This window comes from Triturus cristatus, chromosome 6, assembly GCF_964204655.1.
Source record: "Triturus cristatus chromosome 6, aTriCri1.1, whole genome shotgun sequence".
Taxonomy (NCBI): Eukaryota; Metazoa; Chordata; class Amphibia; order Caudata; family Salamandridae; genus Triturus; species Triturus cristatus.
The window spans coordinates 1,329,632,250-1,329,644,819 of record NC_140589.1 but is presented as its reverse complement, the minus strand read 5'-3'; the positions used below and the strand labels follow the sequence as shown (position 1 = coordinate 1,329,644,819).

At 46.7% G+C, this 12,570-nt stretch overlaps 1 protein-coding gene across 2 annotated transcripts in view; it reads right to left on the bottom strand.

The window, feature by feature from the left end:
* Positions 1-485: 485 nt before the first annotated feature.
* Positions 486-12,570, bottom strand: part of ABHD12 (abhydrolase domain containing 12, lysophospholipase) — a 487,344-nt gene continuing 475,259 nt past the window's right edge. For both annotated transcript variants that reach the window (XM_085612333.1, XM_085612332.1), the window contains one exon: positions 486-3,060. In XM_085612333.1, coding sequence (XP_085468459.1) covers positions 3,030-3,060 — 31 coding nt within the window. In that variant the 3' untranslated portion in view covers positions 486-3,029. The remainder of the gene's footprint in view (positions 3,061-12,570) is intronic.

The following is a 12,570-nucleotide window of genomic DNA, read 5'->3' as shown; positions in this document are numbered from 1 at the left end:
TGCAAAACACAAAGTTGTGCTGCTGCTTTGAACTAAAATTAGTTGCAAGTCAAAGGCGAGGCAAAAAGGAGAGGGGAAAGTGCCACATCCATTAAAGAAGTAAAGTAAATGTTAACACAAGTCTACATCTGAACATCCAGGGCCCGTTTCAGAAAGGGCCTCCGAGCTCGTGGCAGAGGCGCCACACTCGTGGTGTGGGTTCCGCACTACAGACAGGACCTCTGTACGGCAGATGCCCTTGGCGGAGATCCAGCCACGCATGCGGAGGCCCTTTGTGAATTAGGCCCCCAGTTTCAACAGGAAAGCTTCATTATTACGGACGTTGCTCATCAACCATATATGAATTTTCAGATTAATCCAGCGCAACATTCGGGGATAGGTCCCCTTGCGGCCTGAAGCATAGGGTATAGGTTAAAAGAATGGGAAAGGTCACAAACGAAATAAAAATACATGTTAAGGACTTAATAAAACAACACAGATCAAAATACAATCACCAGTCACTCCTTTTATTAAAACTACACACCTGTATATTAAACATTTTCATTTAAATTCACATAACTGGTCTGATAAATGGGACAAAGGTATTATAATAATAAATAACAGTGCCGGGTCATGCTTTTGAAACTCCAATCTCAGCTACGTTGTCTCAAAACAAAATCCAGTTTTGGGGAATTGCAATGTTAATTTTTCACATATCCCAGGACATACACAACCGCTGGAATGTATACTGAACATGTGCATAAGCATTTGACTTTAAAACAAAAAAGTCCAAATAGTTAATCCTTTCATTTGGTGCAATAAAAATTGTCAGTAAGTGCATGGTATGTCAATCAGCAGCGGCCGGCACAGGAAAGCGCTGTGGGGAGGGGCAGGGCGCGGGGAGGGGGGGGAGCTAACAAACAACGTAATAGGTATTATTTATTTTTATTTAATTATACCTATTTGGTCTTCTGTCAACTCCCCTTCGCCTCACTGCGTTTACCTGTGCCAGCCGCCACTGATGTCAATGCTACTACTGTTCTGTGAAGGTCCAAAACACTAGTACACCAGCATTTGACTGGGGCACAAAAGCAGTAAAAAAAAGATAGACAACAGCTATTCTAGTACTCTGCAGTCTCTATGCAGAAAGCTGGCGCATGCACTACCTTGACACCCCAGTACCTAAACTGCATTGTGTTAGTGAAGAATGCCCTCCGACCTTAAGGCTGGGACAGTGTGATGCCGGAAGTATGGCAACCATGTCAGTGGGACCAAGAGTCAGTATCGTGAGTACCCCCTGGATTCGCTAACTCCTTCAGAGAGCCCACAAGGAACACAAATGTAATTTGTAGAAAATCAAATAGTTCTGTGTCGAAGCTTAGTGCGTTTGCTTCTTCACAAGTTGAAGAAAGCAACTTCTAGACCAAAGAACCTGAATTTTGGCTGCAGCTGAACAAGCGGTAGATTACTACACACCTGGCTCTGCATTGAGTAAACCACTGTGTAACCAACTGATTATCGGAAAGGTCTGTACCATGAGAAATGAAAGTCCATTAGAAGTTTTGTAACCTAGGTTAGTCGGTTATTTACTCCTCTCACTGCAGAAATGTGTGGGCATTCTGAAAGTTCTAGGTTCAAACACAGGTCAGGGTGAGTCAACGATTCATCCTATTCGGGTCGATGGACCGAGTACTGTTGAATGGGGGCAACAGTAATATCTATTATCACAGCACTTGAAAAACCCAGTGTTTCAGTCCTGGATACAAAAGAATTAGTATTAAGAAGAGAATTTAGTAGCACCAAGAAATTGCAACAACCCAAAAAATGATAACAGTAAAATAAAAACTTAAGGTTGCCACTATTCAAGGGGAATTTGTTAAGCTGTGTGAAAGGTAGTTTTATACCCCGGCTACCTTCAGCCTCACCGGCTACTTGGTCAGCTACCTGGCCAACTGAGAAGTTCTCTGCGGTTCCTTTCTGGGGATATAAAGTTAACCCACCAGTCATATAGTTCCAAGCCGGGGACTACACGGCCAGTTTACAAACAAGACTAGTTAATTGCCACAGAGCAAATCACTGCTCCAGGACTCAATATTAATATAAAATACTTTTACCAGTTACACGGAAAGTTATCATTATTAAATTAAAAAAGAGACCAAACACCAAATCGCTCCATGAATGGCTGGCCAACAAAGTGCTAATGCATTTGAGGTCCTTAGTTTAATGGAAGAAGACATGCAATATTACCACAACCTATTGATAAACACAAAAGCTGTTCTAATCAACGTGGTGGGGTGGGTCCAGATCTCAGAAGAGATTTCAAATTAAGACAAACGCAATGTTGAGCCTCCTGCTTTATCAGCAGAGTGGTTCACTTCCAAGTCTTGTTTCCTGTTCGCCTTCCCGCTGAGCGTCAGTCTGGGCAGGTCAGACACATCTCTGCAGATACAACTGGATATTTTGCAAACCCAACACAATCAGAGGTTAGTCTACAATTATACAGGCATCGTTTGATCTATAGCTACTGAACTCAAAGACTGACAGGGCAAGATGTCATGTAACAGGGACAGGAATATTACTGCTAGTGGCCATTAATGGCAAGTTTGGTTTGAGAACGCAAAGCCAGCTTTGAGAACGCAATTTGTAGCACATTCATAAAAACCACAAGTGTGGGCTTTCACGACTACACACTGTCCAAAGAACGTCTACGCCCTTGAAATCGGTGGGAGCAACAAGACTAAAACCTTATATTTAAAAGTCCTTGCGCTCAAGTTTTATTCATTTTCTGGTACATGTATGTCTGCTGCTCCTCTCCTCTCCAAATACTAGTTGAGGACTTAAATTAATCAGGTCTCATGTCTGAAGTTCACTCTTGGAAGCAGATACGGGGGGGATTTTCCCCAAGTGATACATCTTGGTAATATAGCATGAAATTTCCCAGAACATCAAGGGGTGAAGGGGTTATGGTGCAGCAGATCAGTCCATCAACCTTAATTCTTCATGCTTGCAAGCAGCCGCATTTTCAGTTAAGATGTTTGTGTTCATTACTTTCATTGCTGGTCTGTCGTACTCAAGAAGTCCCTAGACAAACAGGAAAAATAGACTTGTAGTGTTATGTTACCAAATGACCACACTTTTCACCATCTCGCCCACATATACAACATTGATCTTCCCCCTCAACTGGCTGACACTACACATTCCACATTCCAGCAGCCAACTTACTCAACATTGCTCCTAGTTTAAGTTTTGTGAAAGGAGGGAGAAGCCTGCTTCCAACAACATCATCTTCCAAATAGCAACCCATCCCTTCCACTTAACTCCACTGAGCAGCAGATCCAGTTCCTTTTCACCTCAGGGCTACCCCTAGACCAATCATCACTCAAGGTGATGCAGAATCGGCAGCCCGAATTACAGGTGGATCCCAGCCGAAGGTGAAAGGGTGACGGTGCCAGTAATACCATAAATGGCTGTGAAACTGCTGTGGCCTTCTCGCACAAGATCATGGACCTTGTGTGGACTTGCCGTCTAGCTGCGGCAAAAAGGCATTCTACAGGGTCCCTGGCTTCTTGGCTTCTTGCAGGCAGCCAAATTCAAAGGTGGCTCACATGAGCTCTCAGGCGAATTATCGCCTGAGGGCGACCACAATCATCCTACCACAAAAGCAAGGCAGTTTATGCCACTGTTAAAGTATAAAATATACTTTCTTTACATCACCGTCTGTATGTGTCTGCTAATGCCCTTAAATTGGACATGGGCCTTTGAAAAAGTGAAGTTTTCCGTGATAGAATTTATTGAGGCAAACCGTGACGTAGTTTTTCAAAAGACCCACTGCATTAAATCTGATTAATTCTGTGTAACCCATAAGGCTGTTAACCCTCAAATTCCTCTAGTTTGTGTAAGGCACCGTTCTATATACTTAGAATAACAGGGAAAATTGTTATGGGTTACAGGTGGAGGCCTATGCCTGGCTCATCACACATGCACATTGCTATTAGAAGTGCAAACGCACTAGCATTTGAGCCTAAAGAACAAGTCTACTTACCTTTGGTAATGCTCTTTCTAGTGGATACTCTAACCAGAGACTCCTCCCCTTTAGAATATTCCCCAGACACCAGACTGGATCTGGAAGTCTGTTTTCAGAAAACCAGCTGTGCACTGCTAGGTGATGCTGAGCGGCTCTATTCAGCCCCAAAATTGGCACAGCTGATCTCAGTTTTCTTGTTCGACTCTTTCCGGGCCCTCAGACGCAGAGAATAAACATTTGTTGGTGCCAGGTTAATGCAGGGATTGTCAACCTCCACAGAGATTTCTTCTGTACAGCCTTCTGTTTTTTAGTTCAGGAGTACACCACAAAAAGCTGATCAACAACTCGATAGACCTTGTTATGATGTATGTAAAAGCTCAAAGCCCTTGTGGGTCCAAACCAATGGAGGCTCTCCTCCTCTTTCGAGAAGTGAGGAGGGGCAAAGAAGGCTGGGAGATTAATGGATTGCCCAACCTGGAAAGGAGTCACGACTTTTGGTAAGAAGACCGCCCAAGTCCTCAGCACTAGTTTGTCCGGAAAAAATGGTGGTGTAGGGCTGGTGTACAAATAGCACCTGAACTTCACTCACACAACAAGTTGAAGAGATAGCAACGAGGAAGACAGGCTTCAAGCTAGAAGATGCAATGAGCAGCTGTGCAATGGCATGAAGGGTGTACACAAGAGAAGTGTCATGAATGACCATGGTTAAGGTTCCACTGTGCCATTAGAAATTGTTTGGGAGGGAACATGAATGCGTGTCAAACCTTTAATAAACAGCATCAGGTGATTTAAACAAGGACAGTTAGTCTGGCGACCGCAAGATGTCCAAAAAGGCTGACTGATGACCTTTAATAGTGTCCACTGCAAGGCCTTGCTGGGACAACGACAAAATAAACAATAAAAGATCTGACAGTTTGGCTTGTGAAGGGTCTGTCTTATGGACTCTACAGTAAGCCACAAATTCGTCCCAGCTTCCTAGTGATTGTCCTCACAGAAACTTCATCAAGCAAACCTTTAACACTGCGCGTTCTTGACGATGGTGAAACGATCTAGACAGGGTTCTTCCCTCTGCTAGAAGAAGCCCTGCACCAGCTCAGGATGAAGATCCCATTCGAGGTCTGCCAGACTCACTGGCTGACCTTGGCTGCCCTGGCTTTCCAGGATCACAGCAGGTGGTTCAGGATCAAGGAAATGCCTGTATGCTCCAGCCACCTCCAGAGGCGCAGAGTCTTTCGGCACATGACCCAGAACTTCACTCCACCCTGCTTGCTGCAGTACCACATAGCAGTTGGGGTGTCCAAGAGACCCTCCACCAGCAACACCTGATAGACGGCAGCAAGACATTCCACGGCAGATGATTTGCCTGCAACTCCAAAAGACTGATATGGAAGCAGGTTTCCACAGGAGATCAGAGTTCTTTGATCTCCAGCTTGCCAAGATGACCTCCCCAACCCAGCGGCGATGTATCTATCACCACCGTCTGCTCTGGGTGTGGAAGAGAAAGGGGCCTGCAGCTATTCCAATTGTGGCCAAATAACTAGTGTGCACTCTCCTCCGAAATCTGAACGGTATCTGACAGGTTTCATTGGTGCTTGGCCCACTGCCACTTCAGACTCCATTGTACAGCCTGCATATGCCTCCTGGCATAGTCAAGATGGAGGATGCAGGAGACTAAATAGCCAAGACGGCTCAGAGGTGCTCTCACCAAGATCCAGAACTGCGCTGAAACATCAAGATCATGGACTAAATGTCCTGGACATGTTGCATTTGGGGTAAACTCTAAAGATGTAAGGATTTTTGCTGGCATCTGGTAGGGATCTACGACTCATTGCGGCAGGCCCACCTTCAATAACGGGTCATCGAGGTAGGGGTAGACAGGACTCTCTAACCTTCGAAGATGGATAGCAACCACTGCCATCACTTTAGTGAACACCTGAGGGGCACTGGTGAGGCCAAAGGAGAGCATGACAAACTAAAAATGCTTCTGGCAACTTTGAAACACAGGTAATGTCTCGGGGACTTGCAGGATAGGTATATAAAAATGGGTGTCCTGCAGGTCAAAGGACATAATCGAGTTGGTCCTGAACGGGGCATACAGAATCCGGTCCAGTATCAACATTTTTAATTTGTCTTTCCTCAGGAGGGAATTCAGAGGGAGAAGATCTAAGACGGGTTTCAGGGCCCCATCTTTCTTCTGCAGGAGGAAATATTAAGAGTAGCAACCCTCCTCTATTTATGAGTTCAGAACCTTCTTGATGGCTCCTTTGGAGTAAAACTCACAACTTTTGCATGAGAGTGGACAGAGGTTCCTCTGAAATTCGCTCTGATGTGGGGGAAGATTTGGAAAAGTGGAAAGAAAGGGTTGCGCATTGCCATGTTGAATGATGTGAAGGACTCATCTGTTGGAAGGGATGGATCACCACCCCAGGAAAAAATGATGGATCATGCCTCCTACAGGCTGGTTGTGCGCAACTAAAGGGAAGTTAAAGTGGGTTGGTGGCTACTGCCGTGGGGAAGGGGGACTGGAAGGACTAGTGCCCTTGATGGCCTGCACTTTGCCTGCCTCATCCACAACCTAAGATTAAAACTAGCCTATATGGTGATTAATTGCGCTCTAGTAATTTCAAAGTGTGACACCAGTCAGGATTGTGCTGAAGTTGGTTCGGGGTCAGACATGTGAACCGGTGCCAAATTCTCCTCTGGCATAGGTGGTGTCTGTGGAGGAATCAATGCAAGTTGTGGGGCTGGGATGGAAGTTTTTGCCGGAGCCAACATGGAGCCTGAGATAGATTCAAGGGGTCAGATGACAGAAGGACGGATTCACTAAGGGTAACTTAACTTGGGCCCCTGTGAATCTTTGGGGCACAAAGGCACCCAGAGGCAAATGGAAGAGTACCAAATATCTCCAACATGACCTCCTTAAAGGTGGCAATCTGTTGTGGCTTTGGCTACAGCCCGGGAAATTCGAGGAGCACCGGAAACAACTGAGGAATTGGCTCCGGAACTGGAGATCTGGAGCGAAGCTGACTGACATTCTGACACCATCCTACCTTCTCTTTAGATAGAGAGTGGGGGATGGGGTCAAGTCAAGCTTTGCTTTCTTGTGTTTTCATTTGGACTTTGCCAGTGAAATTGATCTCTTTTAGGAACAACTTCAGGAGCGGCATGAGGTCCATTCCTTCAACTTGGAGCAGGAGTACAACTAACACGAGGCACACAGTGGCTCTGCTGATCATTTCCAAGGCCGAACAGAGTCTAGCAGCCTGATGAAGCATTGCTGAATATAGCTTCTAGATCCAGTCTGCTGCTTTGGGAATGGTCTAAAGGTATCCATTGGTGATTACTGGCCATTTCTCTAGTGCTGTGCTGTAATTCAGTAAATAAAGGCTAAGGACACGCCTTGTGTCACATTTCGTGTCACTGACAACGCTGGTTTCAATTTTTACACAGCTAATTACCACCCGGCTAAGTGGGATGGCGAATGGTTCACTTCACTGTCAATCAAACTTGTGGCCAGCACCGTTCTGCTTTGCGCATCGAGGGCCGGGTAGAGGTGCATGTTTTCATGAGGTATGGTCAAGTGTCCCTTCAAACTCTATTGTCTTTAATAAATGTAATGCGAAACTTGTGCAGTAAGACACACAATTTAGACAAATTTTTCAAGACTGTCTTTGGGAGCACGCTTCTTAATGAGCTGGCTGAAATTTGTGATGGTACATGTCCCTAGTCCTTTCAAAGATCAACATCGTCACTGTAAATGTGTATCCAGAATTTGCATATGGTGAACATGCTAGAAAGCAAGGATGGGCTATATACGTGTCTGTGGTGGGGTAAAAATATAGCTGGCCCATTTTCGGGTACAGCCATGAACCTGCAGTGTTCCCACATGCCAGATATAAAGTATGGGATTGAAAGCAAATACAGGATACACCTAGAGCCCATTGTACCACATATGATGTGCTAATATTGCCAATATCTAATATAAAAATGAAGGCAGCATTAAGGCCAAAAGGTAAAGTCTAGTCAGGGCCGGCTTTAGGGCAGTGCGAATAGTGCAGCTGCACTTAGCGCTGACCTGTGAAGGGGGGCGCTGACCTCAGGGGATGCAATGTGTTTAACTTAAGATTGGACAGCTAAGGGGCACTTTAGCCCGGTGGTAGTGAGAGAATATGAGGAGGAGGTCATGGGGGAGGGGGCACCAAAAATGATTGTCGCACTGGGCGCCACCAGCGCTAAAGCTGGCCCTGAGTCTAGTACTGGTAATTCTGAACCCGATCTAGTAAGTTGAGAAAATTCTGATGACTCTCTTAAATGGAGATGTGGAAAGCTTGGCTTATACAAGTCACCTTCTTGTCTTCTATGTGATTCACTGCTAAAATGATGTCAAGTTCACCATCTGAAACTGCGTCCGATTCAGTCTGAAAATATCTACATGTACCTTGGCCCTCTTTTATTTAGTGATGGGTGAAATGTCACAGGGAAACACTGCACTCTTAAATTCTATGGAACAAGCTACATGGTTACATGCCTCTGGAAATGACGCTCCCTCCTTGGTATCTTCGCGTCCCAGCGGTACACGCTAAATTGTTAGATACCACTCAAAATTACTTTATTGACAATGATGGTTCGGTCGCCTCTGACATAATAATGTGGGAGGCATATAAGACTGTAAACGGGGATTGTGGGGTCATAGGAAGGCGAAATGTAAACTACTACAGGATATAGAGAGGGAGGTGACATCTTTGGAAGCCGACATGGTCGCCTCCGCGTCCTCGGAGGTCTCCCATAAATTGGCTATAAAGCAGAAAGAATACCGAGACATAGCAGAAGACGCCGCTGGGACACAGTACCATGCTACTCAGCACCGTATTTACGATGTTGGCGATAAAGCTAGTAAGCTATTGGCGTGGCTAGATAGGAGGGAGTTGGCCAATCGGTGGGTGGTGGAGATTTCAGACTTGCACGGTGCGCGTCACCAAGACAGGCTTGGAATTGTAGAAGCCTTCGCCAGTTACTTCAAAGGTGTTTATGCCCCCTCGCCCACATGCTCTCAGGCCGAGGCAGCCAAATAGCTTTCCACGTTACCTTTGCCACAACTGGATTCAACAGAGGTGTCAGATCTTGATGCTGACCTGACCTCCGAGGAGGTTTCCAAAGCCATTGGGGAGCTGCAGTCTGGGAAGGCCATGGGTCCGAGTGGCATCCCAATTGAATTTTACAGCCTCTGTGATCGCGTCCTTTCTGGTGCATATGTACGACAAGGAAGTATCCCTCGGTACTTTGCCAGCCACACAGAGATTGGCCAATATTGCTGTCATCCATAAAACAGGCAAGCCACCAGACTGTTGCTCCTCGTATAGACCTATCTCTCTTTTAGACCCCGAGGTCAAGATATTGGCTATACTCTTGGCCCTTCGCCTCTCCCCATGTCTTCATAAACCTATCCACCCAGATCAATCTGGCTTCATACCCGCCAGAAATAATGCGCTTAATCTACGTCGTTTGTTCGGGGTGCTGGGCCGGGCCTCCACTATTCAGGAGGATTCAGTGATAGTTTCCTTGGACGCTAAGATGGCCTGATAGAATGGCCCTTCTTGTTCGCGGTGCTGGAGAGATAAGGGTTCGGCACCCGATTTATATCCTGGGTGCACTAGCTTTACGCCCGTCCTTTGGCCTGAGTGACGGTAAACGGAGGCCGATCAGCCTTTTTTGAGCTGGGTAGGGGCACGCGTCAGGGCTGCCCCCTGTCGCCTCTTCTTTTTGCCCTCGCTTTAGAACCCCTGGCCATATGGATTAGAGGTGACCTCATGATTCGCGTTCTGAATTGGTCACCAGATTGGTCAGACAGAATTTCCCTCTATGCCGATGATATTTTACATTATCTGGCCCGACCCCGGTTCTCAATCCATGAAGTACTGCATGTTTTCGCCCTTTTCCCAAAATATTCCAGTTATACAATCAACTGGGATCAATCTCTGGTTTATGTCTTGAGTGGTGAACCACCGATCCTCCCAGCGGGCTGTCCGGCACGGGTCGTTACTGAAGGTTTTCGGTATTTGGGTATATACATCACCAAAGTGAAGGTGTTTTCCATCGTCAACATTTTCTCCCTCTGCTCCAGAGGTTCTGTGCCGATGTCCAGCACTGGAAACCTTTACCCCTTATGCTTTTGGGTAGAGCTGCTCTCTATAAAATGATGTCTCTTCCCCGCTTTCTTTACGCATTGCAGAACACGCCTTTTTCGGTGTCTTACCAATACTTTTTCTCTATAAAGTCCGAGGTACGCTCCTTATTATGGAATAATGGCACTCCCAGAATCGCCCTCGCCAAGCTCACCAACAGCTGGTATGATGGAGACATAGCCTTGCCCGCCATTAAATATTATTGGACCTCGCAGCTGGTGGTACCATCACGGATCCGGCATACACAATGGACAGATATAATATGTCTTCCGGGGGAGGGGGGGGGGGGGGGGGGGGGTTTGCACTCCGACACGGGATTGGGCGGTGGACTTGGATTGGTGCATACATGCGGAGGGGGCGGTGTAATAGGGCAGAGGTTGCCCGGCTAAATGGACCAAAGTATGGGCTCCCTAGAACAAAAGTAGAGGTTTTATCTGTACCCCATTTGATGAGACGATTGATGTTGTTGACAACGTTACACCATAGGCGGGCTATGGAAGGGGCTGATGAAATTTCTGTAATTTTTCTTCTTTTTGACCCAATGTATTCTTTTGTCTCATTCTCATTTCCGGTTGTCCCCAGAAAATGTATTTTGTTTTGCAACTGCACCAGGATTGTTTTTCTTTGATTTATGTTTCTTTTCAATAAACAGAGTTATAAAAAAAATAAATGGGAGAAAGCAAATGCAAAGTAGATAAATAGACTGCATTCTTCAGAGATTGGAAAACTGACACCTCTCCTTTAAGAAAGCACACTCTACCTGTATCCCATCTTGTGCATCAGTCGAAAGTAACTAAGTTCTTTCTGCATGGAAACTTTGGATCCTCCCTAGAATCAATGAAATTCCTCACTTTTTTTCAGTGGGAAGGAGAAAGGGTTGCATTTTTTTTTTTATGTCCTCATATTTGCCGCCAGTCTATACTCTAGATGGAAATCCCATATGCCTTTCACATTGTCTATTGATACCGCCCTGGACTCAATGCGTGGCATTAGGGGTCGCCCAGAGGTAGGCTGTTTCCTTGTCCCACTCCCCTGTCCTATGATGGAATACCTCAGGGCTGGGGAGGACCGGATCTAAACAAACCTCTGGCATAATCATCGGACCATTATGTCGACAACCAAGCCACCAATTCCGACCACACATTATCCGTATTCTCTGCTTGGCACGCCATATCCATCTTGCTGACTTCTATAATATTTCGTAAGCAGTCAGTAAACCTGGGGGGGGGGGGCCGTTGACTTCCATTCTTTGCAAATCTCTCTCCTAGCTATAACCATCACATAGAATATAAATTGTGTGGAATGATTATTAACGTTATAACCGGGTGGTAGGCCAAAAAAAACGAACCTCGGAGAGCATATAATGGTAGTTGTTAAAACCTTCCCCAGGAAGTCAAAAATCTCTTGCCAATATTCAAGAATCTTTGGACATTCTAAAAATATATGAGTGTCATCGGCTGACGGGAGTTTACAGCGCGGGCAACAGTAGCTCACTCGTGTGACCCTGGTCAATCTAGCAGGGGTCCAATACACCCGATAGGCCGTGAACAGATGGTTTCTCCTTAGATTGGCCGGTTGCTGGGCGAAATCCTGTGTATATGTGCTTTCCGGGGAGGCTCCGGTCCTACCACGAGACTGTCCGATCCAGATTGCCTCCCAGGGGTTTCGGTACCTGGGCATATATATTACTCTGGACCCGGAGGCCCGCTATGAGCGGAATTTGCTACCCCCCCTCCAGCGCTTGAAGGAGGACGTTGTGCGTTGGCGGCGTCTGCCGCTTTCGCCGCTCGGCCGAGCGGCCTTGTTTAAGATGATGTCCTTGCCGCGCTTTCTGTACGCCCTCCAGAATACTATGGACTTGGTTCCGGCACGCTACTTCCGTGAGGTGGAGGGCCTCCAGCGGCGCCTGTTCTGGGACGGGAGGCCGCGTATTGCTCTGGCTAAATTGACGCTCCCGTGGTACGATGGGGGGGTCGCCCTCCCGGATATTAAACGGTATTACTGGGCCTCCCAACTAGCTGCAATTAACCATGGCCTTTACGGGCCCGCCTTGAACCCGGCATTTGAAATGGACAAGATGCTCCTGCCCGGTGGCGATTACAATCGAGCGCTCTACTCTGGCGCGCCCGACTCCCGTCTGACGGGACCGACGCGTGTCATGGTGCGTGTCTGGCACGCGGCTAATGCAGCTATGGGGTGGAAGGACCGTTTGACCCGGGCGTCACCGCTATATGCATCCGAGAGGTTGGGCTCCCTGTGGACGTCGAAGGGCTTCGAGAAGTGGGACACGATCGGAATCAGCACGGTGGGAGATCTCTGGACGAGGGGGGGATTCAAAACTTTTGAGACGCTGCAGACGGAGTTTCAGCTGCAAGGCAGTGAGTA